This window comes from Xyrauchen texanus, chromosome 19, assembly GCF_025860055.1.
Source record: "Xyrauchen texanus isolate HMW12.3.18 chromosome 19, RBS_HiC_50CHRs, whole genome shotgun sequence".
In the NCBI taxonomy this organism is placed as follows: domain Eukaryota; kingdom Metazoa; phylum Chordata; class Actinopteri; order Cypriniformes; family Catostomidae; genus Xyrauchen; species Xyrauchen texanus.
The window spans coordinates 12,658,645-12,679,658 of record NC_068294.1 but is presented as its reverse complement, the minus strand read 5'-3'; the positions used below and the strand labels follow the sequence as shown (position 1 = coordinate 12,679,658).

General features: G+C 35.7%; 2 protein-coding genes across 2 annotated transcripts; both read right to left on the bottom strand.

Moving 5' to 3' along the window:
- Positions 1–1,106: 1,106 nt before the first annotated feature.
- Positions 1,107–12,984, bottom strand: sfxn1 (sideroflexin 1). The gene is made up of 11 exons (XM_052150337.1): positions 12,904–12,984; positions 10,200–10,369; positions 9,851–10,021; positions 9,599–9,697; positions 7,811–7,886; positions 7,594–7,679; positions 7,278–7,405; positions 7,031–7,080; positions 6,789–6,838; positions 6,636–6,683; positions 1,107–4,250 (listed from the first exon to the last, which is right to left on the bottom strand). The coding sequence occupies exons 2-11, from the start codon at positions 10,361–10,363 to the stop codon at positions 4,154–4,156; spliced, it is 969 nt and encodes a 322-aa protein (XP_052006297.1). The 5' UTR covers positions 10,364–10,369; positions 12,904–12,984; the 3' UTR covers positions 1,107–4,153.
- Positions 12,985–14,433: 1,449 nt separating this feature from the next.
- Positions 14,434–20,935, bottom strand: LOC127659921 (serine/threonine-protein phosphatase 2A catalytic subunit alpha isoform-like). The gene is made up of 7 exons (XM_052149913.1): positions 20,506–20,935; positions 18,188–18,397; positions 17,834–18,007; positions 17,578–17,667; positions 17,299–17,460; positions 15,566–15,684; positions 14,434–15,459 (listed from the first exon to the last, which is right to left on the bottom strand). Exons 1-7 carry the CDS (start codon positions 20,605–20,607, stop codon positions 15,387–15,389), a joined length of 930 nt encoding a protein of 309 aa, XP_052005873.1. The 5' UTR covers positions 20,608–20,935; the 3' UTR covers positions 14,434–15,386.
- Positions 20,936–21,014: the final 79 nt, after the last annotated feature.

Here is a 21,014-nt window from a genome sequence, read left to right as displayed (position 1 = left end):
TCAGAAGTGTGGGTGAGAAACAGATCAATATTTAAGTCCTTTTTTACAATAAATTCTCCTCCCTGCCCAGTAGGTGGCAATATGCATGTAGAATGTGAATCGCTGAAAACAAAAGAAGAATGTTACAGTGAAAATGGAGATTTATAGTAGAATATAGTAGAACACTTATCATATCACTTCTGAAGATATAGATTAAACCACTGGAGTCGTATGGATTACTTTTATGCTGCATTTATGTGCTTTTTAAGCTTCAAAGTTCTGGCCACCATTCATTGGACACCATTTGCTTGCATTGAATGGACCTAAAGAGCTGAGATATTCTTCTTAAAATCTTCATTTGTATTCTGTAGAAGAATGAAAGTCGTACACATCTGGGATGGCATGAGTAAATGATGAGAGAATTTTCATTTTTAGTTTAACTATTCCTTTAACTGAGAGAAAGTAATATTAAGATTTTACACCAAATCTACCCTACTTAAATTTTAATTAAGTTTATGGATGTTGGAAAAGAATGTTCTTTTTAAAATACATAAATTATATATATATATATGGAAGAGTCTTTATATAATTTATTTTACGATTTTCAAATTGTACAGAAAATTTGGAAAGGTTACATTTCTTCTTTTTCTGTGGATGATAATCTAATGTTGTCTGTTAAAGATATTATTTGTTACTTTGAACATGAAGACAAAAGTATGGACTATTTATTAAACTATATAATGTTGTCTGGTAAATTATATATTCACAAAAGTAGAATGTTCAAATCTCTTCCATCTTACAAGGATTTCTGTAACAATCACTTAAGATAATAAAAAAAATTGTCTATTGTTTAACACTATAAATCTGTTTTTGGCATTGTATAAAGATTTGATTAATTCCCTTTTGTATCTTTGAAGTTACACAAAGTTGCCTGTTATTGTAATGTTTTGATTTAGCAAAAAAAAAAAAAAAACAAATTCAAAATGTGTCCACAAGGCTCCCCCCTTCAAACATTTTATTTATGCTTTATTTAATTGTAGACCTCCATGGCTTGTATACACAACAAGCTGGATTCAATTTAATTGACATTGTCATATGTGTGACAAAAAAAAAAAGCACAGTCCTAAAATCAAGTTGATATTGCGCTGGTTAACGTGTGTTATTTAACGAGGACAGGCCCTTGCTGTTGGCCATGGGGCAGCTGACTGCATAGCCTGTGCAGTAATAAAAAGATTCATTGCTTTGTAATACTCTTTATTTCATTAACGTAATCCACACAATACAATGTCATCTACACAGTGTAATATTTTCCCACACTGTAAAATTAAAAAGAACCGATTTAAAACATGAATCTTAAAAATCTTACACCCATCTCGTTCGCTGCAAACAAATTATTGTGTGAATTATAGCAACCTGTTCATTTAAAGAGTAGTCCGGTTAATCACCCCTGCCACCTCAAAGTATTCTCATTTTGTGCCAAGTGTGCAGATGCCTTGATGAATTATTTATTTCATAAACAGTTTTGTGCTGTGTTCATTACACAAGGGAATGTATTCTAGTCAAGGGAAATATTGTATTCAGAGTATTTTACCTAATATATAATTATAATTATAAGAGGTATAATAATTACCTCTTAAAGGTGTTTTAAAAAGAAAAGATGTGCTTTCTTGTCAAAAGATCCTAATGCTTTCAAGATGACTGGGGCCCATAACGGTCCTCTTGATATAACATCCTCATTGGACCCAGTGGAGAAGGGGTCCATCCATATATAATTTGTCCCAAAAATAATTATCAAAAAATAAAAAACATAAATTGTTCCATATCCATCCTTTTCCACAGAGACTGCTTAAAGAAAATGGGAAACCTTCAGAGGACCTTGAACAAGCACTGTTGTGCTTTAGTCACAATTAAACAGACTGCATTCATGAACTTAACAAATGTGGCACATCAAGTTTCACAACAACAAAGGTCAGACCGGTCAACACACAGCTAACTAGAGCTGCTTTTGCTTTCTCCATACAGTTTCAAGGTTTCATATTAATACATTAAACATACATGAATACAACACATGAAGACTTTGTCCATTAAACAGAAAGTTCACAAAGATTAACAACCCAAAAAATCATATACTTTAAAAATAGAATTGGCAAACCAGCAGGACCGGATTACAAGGAAAGGCAACGTACCACATCATAATTGGAAAGAGTCACACTAGCAAGAAATAAATACTATTTGGATTGTGTGCTTGGTCAAAATTAGTTTTTGAGTTCCATCAGTTATTATATTGTTAGATTGTTCAAGTTAATTTCATGTAGACTGTTGTGTGTGAATACCTTAACAAGGTCTGTGTGTTTCCTTCACTTGAACTGCTAGAGAAGTGGACTTTGGAACAGTCAATACAAACACTTTGAACTTTAACCTCATACTATTTTCACTTACAAAACGTTTGTTCATGCATGGTTGGTAAATAAAAGAAATACTGTACACACTATTCATCAGTTCTTGTATAACATTCTAACGGTTTGAACTAAAAAATACTGAGGATAGTAAAATAGATAAACCTATTCTTTAAATCCATGCTATACTGTCTATTTATTACATTTGCATCTAAGGAATGTGCAGCAGAGGTCTGGATTTGGCAATGAATTAAACTGATTGCACTATTGACATACACCGATCAGCCACAACATTAAAACCACCTGCCTAATATTGTGTAGGTCCCCCTCGTGGCGCCAAAACGCATCTCAGAATAGTATTCTGATGTGGAGGAGGGCGTGGCCAGGCTGTGGACGCTGAATCAGATGATCAGTGGGAGAGCGAGATAAAGGGGAGCCGGAGACACCAGTTTGAGGGAGAGAGATGCACGTGGCCGCGCTGCATGTATGTGTCTCTGTCCTTATGTTTTAAGTTCATTTATATCATTAAAGATTATGTTGACTGTTCAGCCAGTTCAAGCGCCTCCTCCTTGCCCATCCTTTACCTGTTACACTATTCTTTATCTGAGTTATCAATTCGAACCAATCTGTCCATTCTTTGTTGACCTCTCTCATTAACAAGGCCATCCACAGAACTGCCGCTCACTGGACGTTTTTTGTTTTTGGCATCATTCTGAGTAAATTCTAGAGACTGTTGTGCGAGAAAATCCCAGGAGATCAGCAGTTACAGAAATACTCAAACCAGTCCATCTGGCACCAACAATCATGCTACAGTCCAAATCACTAAGATCAAAATTTCTTCCCCATTCTGATGGTTGATGTGAACATTAACTGAAGCTCCTGACTCATATCTGAATGATTTTGTGCACTGCGCTGCTGCCACACGATTGGCAGATTAGATAATCACATGGATGATTGATGGTGCCAGACGGGCTGGTTTGTGTCTTTCTGTACTGCTGACCTCCTAGATCAACTGTCTATAGAATTTACTCAGAATGTTGCCAAAAACAAAAAACGTCCAGTGAATGGCAGTTCTGCGGCAGGAAATGCCTTGTTGATGAGAGAGGTCAACGGAGAATGGCCAGATTGGTTCAAACTGACAAAGTCTACAGTAACTCAGATAACCACTCTGTACAATTGTGGTGAGAAGAATAACATCTCAGAATGATAGTCTGAGATGTGGGTTGGCGCTGTTTTGGTGGCCCGAGGGGGACCCACACAATGTTAGGCAGGTGGTTTTAATGTTGTGGCTGATTGATGTATAGAGGTCCCATGACTTTTCTTAAAACTGAATTTGAAATTTGGCAATACTGTATAAACAGCGACCCTCATTAAAAGATAAAACACGGAATACTGATAACAACGATGCAATACATACGAATAGAAAGGAGAAAGAATATAATCTGACATCTTTGATCCTTACTGAAAATAGCGATCAATGGCACATTGAATAAAGAGGCAGCACACACATATTCAATTGCAAACTTAAAACATACTACATGTACTGTATGTTCAGTAATAAACACCGTCATACACATGTCCGACAAAAGACTGGCACAGATCAGCAATGAGAAAATGTATTTCTTTTAAAAACAATTTAAACAGTCAAAAATGTCAAAACCTCTTCCAAAATGACTGAGCTGGGATGTCCTGGAGAGGAACGGTGAACTTTGGCACACAAACAAAATGTTGAGAGAGTAAAACAGTTACAGTAAAGTGGAGATTCACAGATCTTTTTCTCACAGTCCTTTGTTGAAATAGACCGTCTCTACTCCAGGATGACTGGCTCGAATCTTTTCCTGTAACTCTGGTTCCAAGCGACTCACCGCCATAGAACTGAAAGTGTTTCATTAGAGAAAAAAAGCAACTGAAGTGCTGCAGAATTTCAGACAACAAAATCTTATACTAAGGCCCTATTTTACTAAATGTTTGTGTGTATAAAAACACAAATTTGATAGTGTCATGCGAACAAATGGCAGCAATAGACACAAAAAGCACGTCTTGTCAGTTTTTGCATATTTCCCTTATTGAATATGCAGAAATAGTAACTGCGCATGTAGGTATTAAGGATCGAGCAATAATCTGATTCGTCTGGTTTCACACCATGGCCACAGACTTTGAGAAAAGAGAATACATGTACCCAATGCTGCTGGATTTCTGACATGCATTAATGTGATTTTTGTTTTTTTATGTGATATTTTTTTTTCACCAAAATAATATTTAGAGCACAAAATCCTATTTGAACTTAATACACTGTTGCACAAAATACATAACATATAACTATAACTGTAAATAACAAGATTTCTGTCCTCTTATTTCAATTCCTAATTTTTTATCAATAAAAAAAAACAGCTTTTTAACGTCTCTTGCTTTACATAAATAAAAATCATATAAATGGCCATACTAAATAAAGCCACATGTGAGCTGCATGTCCAACATTTGGTAATTCCACATATGAAATAAAGTATAGACAAACACAATGTGCTTAAGCTAACAACCCAAACAATTATAATCGTTCATGTCTTTATTGAACACGTCCCATTAAACATTCACAGTGCTTTGGAATAAGTGAACCTTTGAATTTAATAACTGGTTGATACTCCTTTGGCAGCAATAACCTCAACCAAGTGTTTCAGTAATTGTGGATTAGACCTGCATAACTGTGGACAGATGAATATCTAAGCTCTTCGAGATAACTTTGTAACTCATTCCAGCTTTTATGCAAACCAACAATTATTGATCGTAGGTCTTCTGAGATCTCTTTTTTTGCAAGGGATGAGCCATGTCAATAGATGCTTCTTGCAAATAGCAAACTCAAAATGTTTGAGTGCTTTTTATAAGTCAAAGTAGCTCTAACCCACACCTACAATCTTGTTTCATTAATTGGATGACAGGTTTGCCAACGCCTGACTCTAATTAGTTTTTGTTGATGTCTTTAGTTGTCTTTAGCCTAGGGGTTCACTTTCTTTTCCACAGCACTGTTAGTGTTTAATGGGATATGTTCAATAAAGACATGAAAGATTATAATTGTTACTGTGTTGTTAGCTTAAGCACATTGTGTTTGTCTATCCTTGTCTATCCTTACTTTGATGAAAATGAGATCACATTTTATGATCAATTAATGCTGAAAACCAGCTAATTCCATAAGGTTCACATATTTTATTTTATTTTTGCCACTGTTTATCGGTTTTACGGATTAATCTGTGCCGATAGTTGCTTTTGTAACTATCGGTTATCATTAAAAAGCTATGCTGTTAGTTTTTTTAAATGATTCCTCTATGTTCCTCTGAGTCTGGAGGATTCTACAGTTATACTGGCTTTATTCTACAGTATAACAGCGGCCTCAAGAGGTGAAATTAAACAATCACTGAAACCTATGTATTTGCTGTTTCTATCCATATTTTTATCCTCACTTTAATGCAATATTTCATTATTTTGATTAGATAATGAAGTGTTTTAAACTATAGCGAGGGCAAGCAAAGAAATTTGCGATTATGCTTTGATTATGATTATGCTTTGTCAGCAGAAACATTGTGTCTCCAACTTTATATCTTATAAATAATAATACACCTTATTCCACATTAAACCTCATCTGGTGATATATACACAGAACCATTCATCTGGTGAATAAATAGGATATAAAATGCTTAATTTTGTAAATAATTTTAAATACAGCATTGTAATGAGCCAAGGCTACATCATTTCAAAATAAAAGTCCCCAGTGTTTCAAGCTTGTTTATATTTAAAAGTCCCCATTGTGCACCAGATCTTCATTTTCTTCTGATTATTATTAGAATTTTGGTTAACAGTTAACCACATCTAAGATTTAATTAATTTTGGACTTGTGTCGCCTCTGTGTCTGTACCTGGCATAGTAAGGAAAGATTGAGAACATTTTAAAACATTGTATAAATCGATTTTAAAAACTACCAGCCGATTAATCAGTTATTGGTCTTTTCCACTACCTTAAGTTATCGGTGTCTGCAAAATCCACTATCGGTCGACCTCTAGTCTAAACTATATGCTATTGCCCAACCGTGCTATATGCTAAATTATTCTAGGCAAATCACCCCTAATACAGCCACGAAGCAAAAGATTGCAAAAGGAAATTAGTGACTTTCGCAATCGGGGCATATGCATGAGGTGATGTGTAATGTCGACAAAACTTCACTGGAAAAGTGAGTCAGCAATTAGCAAAAAACAGTTTTGAGAATTTCCTCACCTCTTTTGTGGAAATAATGCACAGCACAATGGAGTTGCAAACACAAGACTAAGCGGAAGAAAGAATGTACAAAAGCATGGGTCACAAATTATTCCTCAGTATATTCAGAAAATAACTGTTTATTAGACCATCAATCTATCTTTGGCAACTCACCAAAATCCAACCAAGCCAACTTGAATGGGTGCACTCATCCATGGAAACCTCTGAAAAGATGCAACACAGCAGATGACTCTATGGGGTCATTGTTAAGTCAAATGCATTCAAGTAGAGTGGACACTGTAGTCGGGTGTGTGCATGATCTGCTTTCAATTAATAGTTCAAAACCATTTTTTTTACTTCAAATTTCAGGTACTGTAAGTAAACCAAAAAAATTACAAAACATTATTTGACAATACCTTGAGAAAGTTCTTCTTTTCCAAGGAGTTCATTAAAAATGGAGGGATGGCTACAAGAAAAGGTTAAAAAACATGAAATGAAGCTCTTTCATGAGGATATATATTTTTAATGTAGAGGATAGTTCACTCCATATTGCTGATGTGTTTACTAGTACTTAGGTTTTTTACTGTCGCACTTTTCATTTAAGCGCACAATTTGTTTCCATTTGACTGTAATCGGTTTAATGAAACACAATCACAAACAAACCCATTCCCGGAGAGGCCATGAGGATTCTGGACACCACCACTTGTGTAATGGCCTGTTGAGCTGCCTTTGAAGATTCTCCTAACCGATTGTCATTCTCATCTGTTACTGGAATGCCGTGTTTCAGTTCCCTGTTTAATAAAAAAGGGGCCGGCACACTCAATTACTCATTTCTTTCTAAAGAACACTGAAGCAAACTTATGACACATGCATTTAGAATCAGATTTTTTGTAAAAACATCAGTAAGGACCGCTGAGCAATCTCGTAAAATAAGATTAAACATCTTCTTGTAGGCATTTTGTTGTGGATAATCATTTACCGTTGTCTCATCAGTGGAATATTGATACAGTTTGCAGCCGCTACTGCAGCGAATGGCACAAACCGGCCTATGAGTGGAGAAACATGCTGAAAAAAAGTTAAAGGACTAAAATGAGTATTGACGAGATTACATGATGTACATATAGAGTCACCACTGTGTGATAAACCTTGTAACATTGTAAGAGTGAACTTGCTGATAAATAACAATCGAACATTACCTTTGCTAATGCATTTAGTCCTAAAGCAGTAACCACCGCCCCTGTGGTGGCTGATACATATGCTGTCCCAAGTTGGCTGCAAGTATATATCACAGGAATTTATGAATAATGCCACAAAAATTAAGATTAAACATACACTTAAAAGAATAGTTCACCCAAAAATTTTAATTCTACACCATTTAGACCTACACCATAGTCACTAAATTTGATTTGGGATATTTGACACCATTGGGAATTGAGTAACGGTTTAATTTAAGAGAACACACAACTTACATTTTGCCAGTTACTGTATGGCTTCAGAAGACTTGGAATATAGTGTATGTGTTGTACTGATTACTTTTAACAGTGGTTTTATTTATATATATATATATATATATATATATATATATATATATATATATATATATATATATATATATATATATACATAATTTGTATTTTTATTGAATTTTTTGGAGATTGACAGCCGGAAGCAATATTCACTTGCAGTATGCCAAAAAGCTGTGTGAAGGCTGTTTTGTTTTTTCTGAAAATTCATACGGGTTTGGAGTAAATAATGACACAATTTTCATTTTTGGGTGAGCTGTTCCTTTGGCATACACACTGACTCCATGAAATAAATAGTTCACCCAAAAATGAAAATTCTCTCATCATTTACCCTCATGCTGTCCCAGATGTGCATGACTTTCTTTCTTCTGCAGAACACAAATGAAGGGTTTTAGAAAAATATTAGGTCCATACAATGCATGACTCCAGTGGTGAAATCCATATCTGGAGCAGTGATATGAGAGGTGTGGGTGAGAAACTGATCATTATTGAAGTCTTTTTTTACTATAAAATCTTCTCCCTGCCCTGTAGGTGGCGATATGCCCGAAGAAAGCGAATCAGCAAAACAAAAGAAGTAGAATGTGAAAGTGGAGATTTATGGTAAAAAAGGACTTAAATATTGACACCTATCATATCGCTTCAGAAGTTATAGATTTACCCACTGGAGTCGTATGGATTACTTTTACGTTGCCTTTATGTGCTTTTTTAACTTCAGTTCTTGCCACCATTCACTTGCATTGTATGAACCAGCAGAGTTGAACTATTCTTTTAAATATCTTTGTTTGTGCTCAGCAGAAGATAGAAAGTCATACACATCTGGGATGGCACGAAGGTGAGTAAATGATGGGAGAATTTTCATTCTTGGGTGAACTATCCCTTGAAGTATAAATGTTATAGACCTTTTCCAGGACGCAGAAGTGTTCCACAATACATCATTTTCGGTCTAAAGTGTTTTCACTCGCATTAGCATTTGTTCTAACCAAATAATGTGATGTTTAGCGTAACCTTTATTTTTATTTTTTTATTCATAAAAGCATGTGGCTCCATAGTGACAATACCTTAATAGTCTTTGGACAGTGGCTCACCCACCAAAGTTTCAGGAGTGGGTGCCTGACATGAAGCTATGAACCGAGGTTAGTTATGCTGATATTATTATCAGGTTAGTTATGCTGATATTATTATCAGGTTAGTTATGCTGATATTATTATCAGGTTAGTTATGCTGATATTATTATCAGGTTAGTTATGCTGATATTATTAACTACTTTGAGTTGTTATGTCAGCTAAAAACTGCACAAGTTGAGCCTGAACTCAATTTTACACTTAAAATGGTTGTTGTTCTCCATCTGGAATGCTTCTCTTAGTAGTTTTTACATAGCTTCTTATGGAGCTTCTTATCCGTAACCAGAAAGCTGTCCAGCGGCAACCAGAATAATCATGGCGACGCCGAATATCCTCTTACTTTACAGTGATGGGGGCATCTCCACTTCTGTTGGTGTAGTTGACTATTGCATTGAAAGACTGATTGATCCACTGCCAAAACAGAACAGCTGGAGTTGTCCTAAAAGCGTGAAAGGAGCATAAATATAAACAAAGATTAATTTCCAAATGTTGTTATAATTATATTAGTGCACAATAACAATCTGAATAAAAAGAATCATTTGAAGATAAGTACAAAGAACTGCAGATGTTCCAGTTTTAGACCATGATTCACCTATAGAACGTCATCATGCATCCAGTGATGGTCATGTTCATGGGGACCTGAGCAGACATGCGACCAATCAGGAGCATTTTCTCACCCGTGTCCGGATGGAATGCCGAGTCAAAAACATATTTTGCCCGCCAAAGCTCATCTTCACTGAGACCTGGCTTTACAACCCCTTGTCTTCAAAAGATAAGAAAACGGAAGAGGGTAATAATGTATCTATGTCTGTACCAAGCAAACCCAGCCCATGTTACAATAAACAAAATATACAAAAGAATATTAATAAATGCAAATTTCTCAGTGGAAGTTCCCACAATTTCAGTTTAAAAATAGAGCATGAGGGTCTTAGTTAAATTACTTGTAATCCTGAATAATCTGACGTGCTTTTTCTAGTTGTTCATTTGACAGGAGGATATTTCTGGGGTCTGTGACAGTGAAGAAATGCTTTGCTCGACCCACAAATGTTCCCTGATCCCATCGAGGTTCTTTAATGTTTATGGAGGAGGAGAGCTCGGCTGCCATCGTACACTGTAAAAAAATTAAACAGTTCAAAGTTTAGAGACCCTTCCTCTTATCTTAACAGAACAAATAAATCTGGCTATGCAAACCATTACACAAAAGTGTGAATGCCATGGACAACAATGTAATTTTTCATAAACTTGAAAACAATTTAAAAATACTGTGACTTAAAAGAACAAATCACCCTAATGTCCCTCTAAACCGTATGATGTCAATGGCTTCAAACCACTGGTTCTCCTGTGTCTCGTAACCAAATGAAACACCAAGTTTGAATATGTGGAAACTTGAATGAGATTTGAGGAGATTTTCTGTGAATAACTTTAGGGAATATTCCAGGTTCAATACAAGTTGAGCTCAATCGTCAGCATTTGTGGCAAAATATTGAATACCACAAAAATGACTTTTGACTTGTCCCTCTTTTTCTTCAAAAATCGTGGTTCCATTGAGGCACTTATAAGTGAATGGGGTCAATCCGTAAACGTTAAAATACTCACTGTATCAAACGTATAGCCACAAAATGTAAACAATATGCCTGTTAACATGATTTTAGTGTGATAACTTCACTTACTAAACTTTTCTGTGTAAAGTTATGTCCAATACCACAGTTACTGTTAATGCTGTAAAATTGTGATCAATGTGTAAGGGTGATAATGTGTATTTGAAAAACTTTTATTTTGACACGGTCCAAAAATTTTTTGGCTTGGGTGGCCCCGAACAATTTTCAATCTAGGAAAAAACATGAAAAATCAATGTAAGTGCTTTTATAAAATTAAAGCTTCACATTTCTGCCTTTAAACCCTCCAAAAATTGGCCCTATTCACTATGGTATATGAATATAGTATAAATAATTATTTGTTGTTGTAATCAACATTATGCCACAAATTCTGTCGATTTAGCTGGACTTTTGTCCTTTTTTGATACTGACAGCCACTGGTCACTTTGCGTTTCACTGAGGAAGAAAAATCATCCAAGTTTGGTGTAAATGATGACAGGATTTTCCCTCCATTTATGTTACTTTCTGTGTGGAGAAAACAATGTCCTGAAACAACATTTGGTCCATCAAAAGTCATCTTCTATTCTTTTTTCCCCTTGAAAACTGAATAATGTTTGCACATGAAATTCCTCTGTGGATTAAGCCACTGCTGAATCAGCATGTCATTGACTCAGCTGGCCAGTCAACCAGAGAAAGGCTTGAAAATCAGCTGAAAAGTTGCAGCATAGTCTCCATAAAGAATGCACAGTGGCCTGCTTGAACATGTTACTTTGCATAATTGTGGTGTATTATGCAACAAGCGTAAAGGTAACAGATAGTAAAGTTTTTTGAATGAAGAGTATGTGCATTAATGTCATTTAGGAGCAGGCGATTTACAGCATTATGCGGATTCGTGTCCTTTATAATGACCAATAGAATAGCGATTTCTGTATTAAATATTTAACCAAGGCTGCGTTCCAGATAAAACCCCAGACCAAACGGGATTTAACCATTTATTTGCATTCGCCAGTGCGCAAAAATACATTCGTGAAGACGGAATGAATTCAGTTAAATAAATCGTACGCGTTAAATATGCAGCTTGGTGACATTTTGTCTTAACAATGCACCAAAGATGGCTGAAGGGAGGACTATAAATAAGCGTTTTACTTTACCATCAAAACCAGACTATGATGAAAGGGGGTCACTGTCTCTTTAAATCAAATTAAGGTTCATGTGTTTCACACGCGATCACTTCGATCTGCGCGCGACTGATGCTATGGCTCGCGCTGCATCCCTTTCCGATGTTCATCACTGAACGCACAAATAACATGTCATGCTTTCCAAACATGCAAACATAAAACATTCGCGATGATGATAAGATACGGACTGATCCGATCTGAACTTTGAACAGAGGCGCCGTGTTTATGACACTCTCACCAAACAGCATATTTCTTGCCCACTAGTGTGCTTTAACGACAGCACATGAATCTATGATATATCAATAGTAATGGATTGGATGCATCTTATTTCAAGATCATTTATGCCATTTGCAATCGTTTTTTTGTTGTTTATTTTTGTTTTTTTGCAAATGAAATGAATGCTCTTTGTATAAAAGGAAATTAATAATGGTTTGCACATGTCTCTTTTCGTGATCAATTGCTAGAATACCATCAATGTAACCAAATGGCAAAGAATGGTTCAAGACCAGTCAGTACCGGTTAGGTGGCTTCCACTAGGTTTTCTTTTTCATGTGTCATAGACCAAAATATGAACGATTACATTAAATTCTCGTGTATAAAAACATTAGACGGATGCTCCGGGAGACAAACAGCAATGTTACAGTTATATCTTAAAATCATTAACAACTCCAGATGTGCACCTCTTTTTCCATCTCTGGATACCACATCATAAATCCACTTACAGCATAGGGTTTGCCATATTTTCTCTCCTACTGGAGCCAATAATAATAATAATAATGTATATATATATATATATATATATATATATATATATATATATATATATATATATATATATATATAATTTAAACGGATATGGTGCCGTTACTTACAGTGCAACAGTGCGCAGCTCGCCGTCAGACACAATCGCGGCGCTCCAAAGCAGAAATCAGAGTCTGACTGAGGCTAATTTGGTATTTACGAATGAATGTGAAGCACGCTACAGTAAACGACCAACAACAACACTCACTGCAACCAGACTGTGTGCGATTTCAAATTAAAAGTTCCAAATAGCTTTTTACAACGGAAAATTAGATTTACGTGAGACAGTATTTATACAGTGCTTTATATAAAAACAAAATATATTATAAGATGAATAATACTAATCATAATTATAATGACTTACATTCAACCAACTAGTTAAAAAAAACTAATTTAGTCAACGAAAAGACTTACTTGCTTAACAAACAATAGAATGCAAATATTTAGAAATGTGTTTAAAAGATGTTAAAGAAGTTCTAAATCTTGTCACATAAATTTATACCGTTAGCTCTTTAACCTGTAAATAAATACAACCAGCTATTATTACTTAAAGGAATATTCCGGGTTCAATACAAGTTAAGCTCAATCGACAGCATTTGTGACATAATATTGATTATCACAAAAAATTATTTTGACTTGCCCCTGCTTCTTTAAAAAAGCAAAACACTTACAGGCACTTACAATGGAAGTGAATGGGGCCAATCCGTAAACATCAAAATACTTCCTGTTTAAAAGTATAACCACAAAACAAAAACAATATGTGTTAACATGTTTTTAGTGTGATAAAATTGCTTAGCAATTTTGTGTAAAATTATAGCTAATTTTACTACTTCGTTGCCATGCCGATGTAATGTCAACAAACCTTAAAACAACTGTGAAAATTACAATTTAAATAACTTCACAGGTCAAATAAACAGAATATTTAACAGAATAATTATTGGTAGTGCTTTTATAAAATTATTAGCTTCACATTTCTGTGTTCAACCCCTCTAAAACCTGCCCCCACTCACTTCCATTATAAGTGCATCACTGTATTTAGCTTCTTTTCTTTATTTTTTAAAGGAGAGACAAGTCGAAATAATTTTTTGTGGTAATCAATATTATGCAACAAATGTTGTTGATTGAGTTTATCTTATATTGAACCTGGAATATTCCTTTAAAAACCCAAAATATAATTTGTATGTCATATGTAAGGATGACTTTAAATAATTTAAAATAGTTTTGTATTGAATTGCACCTTTGCAGGTACAGAAGAATGACATTTTTTTTTACATAATTCGTTTTTAACCTTTTTAAAATGCCAATAAATCCTTGGAGCTGGGTCATTTTGTCTGTGCCTTTTGGGTCACTCATTAACTTATATCTAAATATTAAACAATGACTTTACCAATGAATTACCGATGGCAACTTTTATTTGTTATTATATGCAGATTTCATCAGTAGCAAACATCCAGTTACTTTATTCTATAATTAGGCTATAGTGTTCCGGCTATTAATGTCTACGAAAAGGGACACCTCATGAGAGGTGAAAAAGTTGAGAAAGTCATAGCAGGTGTTTCAGGGGTATATATTCAGTTGATCTGTTTGTTGTATTTAAGCTTTTTATGTGTTTAAACTCAAATTACCCCTTTCAGTTGATTTTAATAAATAAAAAGTAGAAAATTGTACTAAACAAATTAAGCAAATTGGCTTAAAAAAAAAAAAAGCTGATTTGCATATGTCATAGCTCCAGCTTGTGGATGTTTTAAATACCAACCTAACTCTACAATTAAAATCAATCAACCACTCGAAACTTACAATTGTTTTCACTAACACCCTTTACAATTTCATATAAATAGCATGTGTCTTTATTGCCATTTCAATCCATACTTAATTGTGCTCTAAATTACAAATTATTGAGAAATAATTCAGTTACATACAAAAGCAAAACCAAACATAAACACTGCTGATTTTGTGTAAACTAAGCCTGATAGCAAATACAGCATTGAAAAAGTGCTTAAGGTACACTGAAAAGGACAAAAACTAAGGGTTTCATACCTACCTGTAACAAACACTGCAATAGGCAATCATTTAATCAGCAGTCGGAAAGATGTCAGCTGACAGCTAACTGTGAACCCGAGGCCATGTAGCATGAAAATGCAGCTATAATACAAAGCACTGTTTAAAGCTCACCACAACTTGTGCAGTATCCAGTCATAAGCAGTGAAAGTGTATATTCAAATAATGTTATTCCAAAACACATGGCTCTTTACAAGAATGCACATAAAACCATTAGTATGAAGAAAACATTGTATCCTGATAAACACAGCATTATTATTACAGCAGAGAAAAAAAACACATGTTACAGATGGGAGTGTAATATTACATTTGTGTTTTGGTTGAGATGACTGCATCTACTGTCATGCTATTGCAGTACAGATATGGATCATGTTTTGGTCCAAGGACAGAGCTAATTGTTGAAAGATTTATAAAGCTGAGCATGTCTTCTGTGAATGAACACTGTCCACCGGTCAGAAAGTGCTGTAATACTGTTATTTTAAAAAGCCTTCCCATCTTACAGGAAATAGTCTGGAGTGCGACGAGTGACGTGAGGCTCACCTCTACGTGGCGCAGGGTCAAACTGTAAACTAAATGAAATCATCCTGGTTAGTATGAATATTTATAATTGCAAAGTTATAGAACTATAACACATCAAGATATGAGAATAGGGAGAGAAAATGATATATTACGTACAAGGAATACTTGAGCGTGTCATCAAGTTCCATTATCGCAGCTTGGTTACCACATCGGTAGCAATAATTTGGTGCACTGAAGATCGTCACAACATTCCGTTCATGACACCAGTTATAACCCTGTAAAATGATGTTTATGATATTGTGTCATTGTATTAGCTCAGTAAGTAATCCAGACTGATCTCACTTAAACATTGGCAAGTGTGTGCTTATTTTTCTTTAGCAGAAATCAGTATACCTTGATCAAATTTTAAAACATTGCCCCCAGAGGCTAAAGAGGTAAGTATTTTAGAGCATATAAACAAGTGTGACATCCATTTATATCCAGGAGAGGTCGCCAGAAGCCAGTGGTAAAAATAAATGTTTTCAGCTGTACAGGTTGTAAAACAGTGAAGAGAAATGCTTATTTTATTTAATCTACCCCCCAACCAAAACCCAAATCTAACCCTAACCATTAGTAGAGACAGAATGCAATTACAGGGATAAAAATACAACCTCCTTGTCACACTCATGATTGTTCATACAAACATTATTATCTCCTCGTTTGAATGGGGATCGAACTGTGGTCTCCCGTGCATCTGACGCAATGCACTACCAATGAGGGAAACTTGACGAGCCATTGCACACATGTCTGGTGAGAGAGTGAGTCGGCATACTGTTGCCGATCCTAGGGTACAGCAACCCTACCCTAGGGTCCATGAAAGGGCACGATAGTACTGCGATAGTAACAACAGAACACAACACGGCTGCACACAAATCGGAGAACAGAACTTACTAAATAGTCGAAGAATAGATGCATTTCTATGCCCAGCCTTATTTTTTATTTTTTTTTGGACTGGTGTCAGTTTACAGCGGAACTGGAGTTACCCGCGCGATGTTTAAAATAGAAAACAAGCGATCGATAGAAGATTACCATAAGAAGGATACATTTTATTGCATGTTGTTGCCATCAGGTTAGGACATGGTGTGACTGTGGCTGCCTGTAACCTCCTCTTTGTTTCTGTTTGACTTATGAGTAATGTGTTCAAACAAATACGTCTGGGCATAGAAATGCAAACTCTTAATAAATATTTAGTAAGTTCTGTTCTCTGTTTTTTGTGCAGCTGTGTTGTGTACTGTTGTTACTATCACTGTGGAGGACCTGTATACAGATAAACAAAAATAGTTTGCCCTTGAATGCCCCAATGTCACGAGGGAGGCTGCGTGAACTGTTGCTCTCATGCCCTATCATGAACGCACACAGGAGATCAGCGGTCGGTCCACAGTTTTACTAAATAATACATTCGATTTCGGTTTGTTTCTCACCAAACTTTATCATATGCTTTCATAACAATCATGAGTCTCATGGGATAATTTATTAGACTCCTGAATTATACTTATGTGTTCTTTTGAAGCTTGAAGGGGTGGTCACCCGAAACTGCCATTATATATGAGAATTTTTTTTTTCACAATTTCTCCCTTTGTGTTAAGAAAAAGAAAGAAAGTCATATAAGGTTATAACCACAGTGGTGAGTAAACAATGACTGAATTTTCATTTTTGGGTGAACTAATCCTTTAACATAGTTTCATATCTGTTTAATATATCTTCATGTTACAGTTTAATTTATTCATGGAAAAAAGCACATTTAAAATCTTCCACAATGATTATTAAATAATAAAAAATAATAATAATAATTAAAAAAAAAAATCTATCTAAATCTATCTTCCAACATTGGAAATCATATTTTCTTTTACCTCCATCACTAACTGGTGAGCTCGTGAAACCAGAGTCAAGCAGTTGGCATGATTAAAAGTTTCTGAGATGTCCTGGCCAAATGTGTACCCAGCCCCTCTTGGGGAAATTCCCCAACCTCCACGGTCATCTGGATCTGACCACAGCAAGTCACACATGGGACCCTGCCAATGAGATTTTGTAAGGCTTTGCAAGTAGTATTCTCCACAAGGGCTCTTAATGATTTAAAAAATTACAGTTACACTAGACATCTGTCTGATATTAACCAGTGGAATTTGTACCTCGTGGGGGACTTCTTGGATACGGTCCAAAGCGCGAATGTGATCCAGCGTGTCAATTGAAGGTGACAGTCCTCCATGGAGACAGAATATCTGTGCAGATAGAGGAAAACTCTTACCCTTTTGTAATTTCAAAATGCTTCCCATTTCACATCATTTTGTACAATTATACAATAATAACAAATACTGTACAATATCTTTATTTTAAGATTTAAATTTGCCAAAAACAAAGTTACAATGCATGCACAAACCAATTTACCTGGGTGTCTACAAGGGCTGTAAGAGGAAGGTAGTCAAAGAGGTCTGTGAAATATTTCCAAACATTTGCATTTCCATATTTTCTCAGGCACTCGTCATAGAAGCCATAAACCTGTGTGATTTGTCTACTTTCGTGATTTCCACGAAGTATGGTGATTCTCTCTCGATATCGAACCTGGAGGATTTAAAAAATCAAAAACAAGTTGGACATGTTAGTCATAAGAACTGCCTTATTAACACTTTATAACAAATGCATAACAGAATATTAGCTGCCTGAATTCATATTTTCTTTTATTAATGTAGCAATGGATGCTAAAGCTTTATCTATTCATTCTGATTGGCAGATGACACTTACCTTCAAAGACACCAGAAGTGAGACTGTCTCTACTGAATAGTAACCTCTGTCCACATAGTCTCCCATGAAGAGGTAATTTGTGTCTGGCGATTTACCCCCGATCTTAAACAGTTCCATAAGATCATGAAATTGGCCATGTACATCTCCACATACTGTGACTGGACAACGCACTTCCTGGACATTTGACTCTTTGGATAAAATTTCTTTAGCCTGAAATTAAAAACAAACAGGTTAGTAGACAGAAGCACTACATCAATTGTCTCAATCATCCTTAATAAGCTGTGGGGGGCAATGTTGACACGGACCAATGAAGAATAAATATTAGCATCTGGTTAATATGTTTAAAGTGCTTGTATGAGGGATCAAATGCTCCAGATGTAAAAATGTATTGAGATGGTAGTATCTGAACTATCTGGTTTTATTCAAGTCAATACCATTATTTAACAGGACTGAATCAACCTGTTTTTATTTGGTTACACCAAAGAAAGTAATAAAAGGGTCATATCAGGTAGAAATAGTTCCTAAAGACAACAACTGGACATTACAGTGTGAGAAAGAAATGTTGAAAACATTGAAATGTTGACATAACATAAGAGGTTGACCTTTATTGGATTTTGCAGATACCGATAACTAAGGTGGAGGAAAAGGCAGATAACAATGAATCAGCCAATAGTTTTTCAAATAGATTTATTGAATATTAACACATTTTCATACTGTGACGGGCACAGATATAGAGGCTGCAAGAGTCCAAAATCATGTTTGTTGTTCGACCAAAATCCTAATAATAACCAGAAAAACTTCAAATTTGGTGCATAATGCGGGACTCTTAATTCTAAACAAGCCTGAAATGGACCAAGGACTGTTATTTTGCAATGTCTGTACACACAGACACACAAGGGAAACCAAACATGCACTCTTACAATCATCTATAATGTTTTACAATAGAATTACTGTAAAGTAAACATTGTCAAATGGACCAGTAAATACTGTATGAGCAGTAATTACTATACAGGGGATCATCATTCATCTATAGTACATCATCAACAATCTCTTGTCAATTGTAATTTGTGTCATTTTTTTTAATAACATTTTGCATTAATAATCAATGAGTCCATGAACAGTGATGGTAACAGAGTCTTGGCTCCCTTAAAATGCACTATATATAAATATAATCAAAATTAGCTTGTTGTTGCCTAAATATTCAACAGATAAAGGGTTTTGGCCACAGAGGAACATGGAGGATTAATAAAAAAAAATAAGCAACTACCAGCACATATTAATCAGTAAAACAGATATATCGGTTGACCTAACGACATATTGATTGATGGAGATACGACACTTGATGTTTACCGACTGTCTCCATTCACTTCCATTGTAAATGCCCTCACTGCAACCTTGATTTTTTCCTTTTTTTCTCTCATCATTTACTCACCCTTATGCCATCCCAGAGGTGTATGACTTTCTTTCTTCTACTGAACACAAATTAAGATTTTAAGAAGAATATCTCGGCTCTGTTGGTACATACAATGTAAGTGAATGGTGACCAGAACTTTGAAGCCCCAAAAGGCACATAAAGTCAGCATAAAATTAATCCATTGGACTCCATTGGTTTACTCAATCTTTTCTGAAGTGATCCAGTTGGTTTTTGGGTGAGAAGAGACCAAAATATAACTCCTTTTTCACTGTACAGCTTGCCATTGCAGTCTCTAGGCATGATCATGATTCCAAGCTCGATTACACTTCCTAGCGCTTGACTCACAGAGCGCTTGATGACACTAGTGTAATAGAGCTAGAAATCCATTCACGTCGAGTCGAAATATGTTTTTGTGGTAAACTACATTATGCCACAAATGCTGTTGACTGAGCTTAACTTGTATTAAACCCAGAATATTCCTTTAATCGTACAAAAATCATATCTAACACCAATATTCAGAAAATATATTTCCCCATTTCCATGAAATGCTATTGGATCTAAACGTGTTACACTCCATGCTAACTTGTGATTCAAAAGATACACTCGCAATTCCACCAATCTGCCTGACAACGAATAACATAAAGCGGGCTCAACCAGACGAGCTCTGGTTGCTAACTGCACTGCACAGCCAATAGTCACGTCCATGGCGCACAGACGGCCAATAATAGAATAATTTGGCACCGTCATCTTCGGCCAGTGGGAAGGCCGAACTGCAACTGTATCTGAGGCAGAGCTGCACATTTAGACAGTCTGCCCTGCTGCGCCCACGGGACGCCTGTCAGAACACGTGTTTTAACATACAATGCAACAATGACAGCCGATGATGATGATTCACACAACTCACCTTCTCGCATAAGATTTTCACTTGGTTTTCCGATAGTTGCTTGCACTCGTTCAGTTGCTCGATCCATTGGTCCAATTCTTTCGTAAATACCTTCTCGTCCATGTTTGTAAATTGTCCCCAATTCTTTAAAGCATTCACGTAATGATGAAAATTATATACAGTTATTCTGATGCTTTATTTGGGTTTGGCGTCATGCGTCAAAGTCGTCAATCCAAGCTGTTGACTGTTGCGTAAATGTAACACTTTACGGCCGCAAAAAGAACTGGGACGTTGCTAGGCCACTCCCTTTAAAAACGATGTTACTGTCCACAGTAGCAGAAGAGTGTTCAAAATACAGCTTAGAAGCTTCGCTGATTTGCGCCCTTACGTCGGTCAGAGCCTGTTGTTTTGATGCGCAGCAGCGACGAAGAATCCGCTCATGTAGGTTGACGTCACCTGCTCCGCATTTAATATTACGAATCTTACTACTGCGAAGGCTTTCTCTTAATATTCAGGAACCACGCCTTTAC

Coding starts and splice junctions, on each gene's coding strand:
- LOC127659921 (XM_052149913.1), bottom strand. CDS start 20,607: ATGGACGAGAAGGTATTTACGAAAGAATTGGACCAATGGATCGAGCAA. Junction 18,008..18,187: donor CACTTCTGGTGTCTTTGAAG/GTAAGTGTCATC, acceptor TAAATCCTCCAG/GTTCGATATCGAGAGAGAAT. Junction 15,685..17,298: donor CTCACCAGTTAGTGATGGAG/GTAAAAGAAAAT, acceptor ATCATTTTACAG/GGTTATAACTGGTGTCATGA.
- sfxn1 (XM_052150337.1), bottom strand. CDS start 10,363: ATGGCAGCCGAGCTCTCCTCCTCCATAAACATTAAAGAACCTCGATGG. Junction 10,022..10,199: donor CAGATTATTCAGGATTACAA/GTAATTTAACTA, acceptor TATCTTTTGAAG/ACAAGGGGTTGTAAAGCCAG. Junction 7,081..7,277: donor CATGGCCTCTCCGGGAATGG/GTTTGTTTGTGA, acceptor CTTTTCTTGTAG/CCATCCCTCCATTTTTAATG.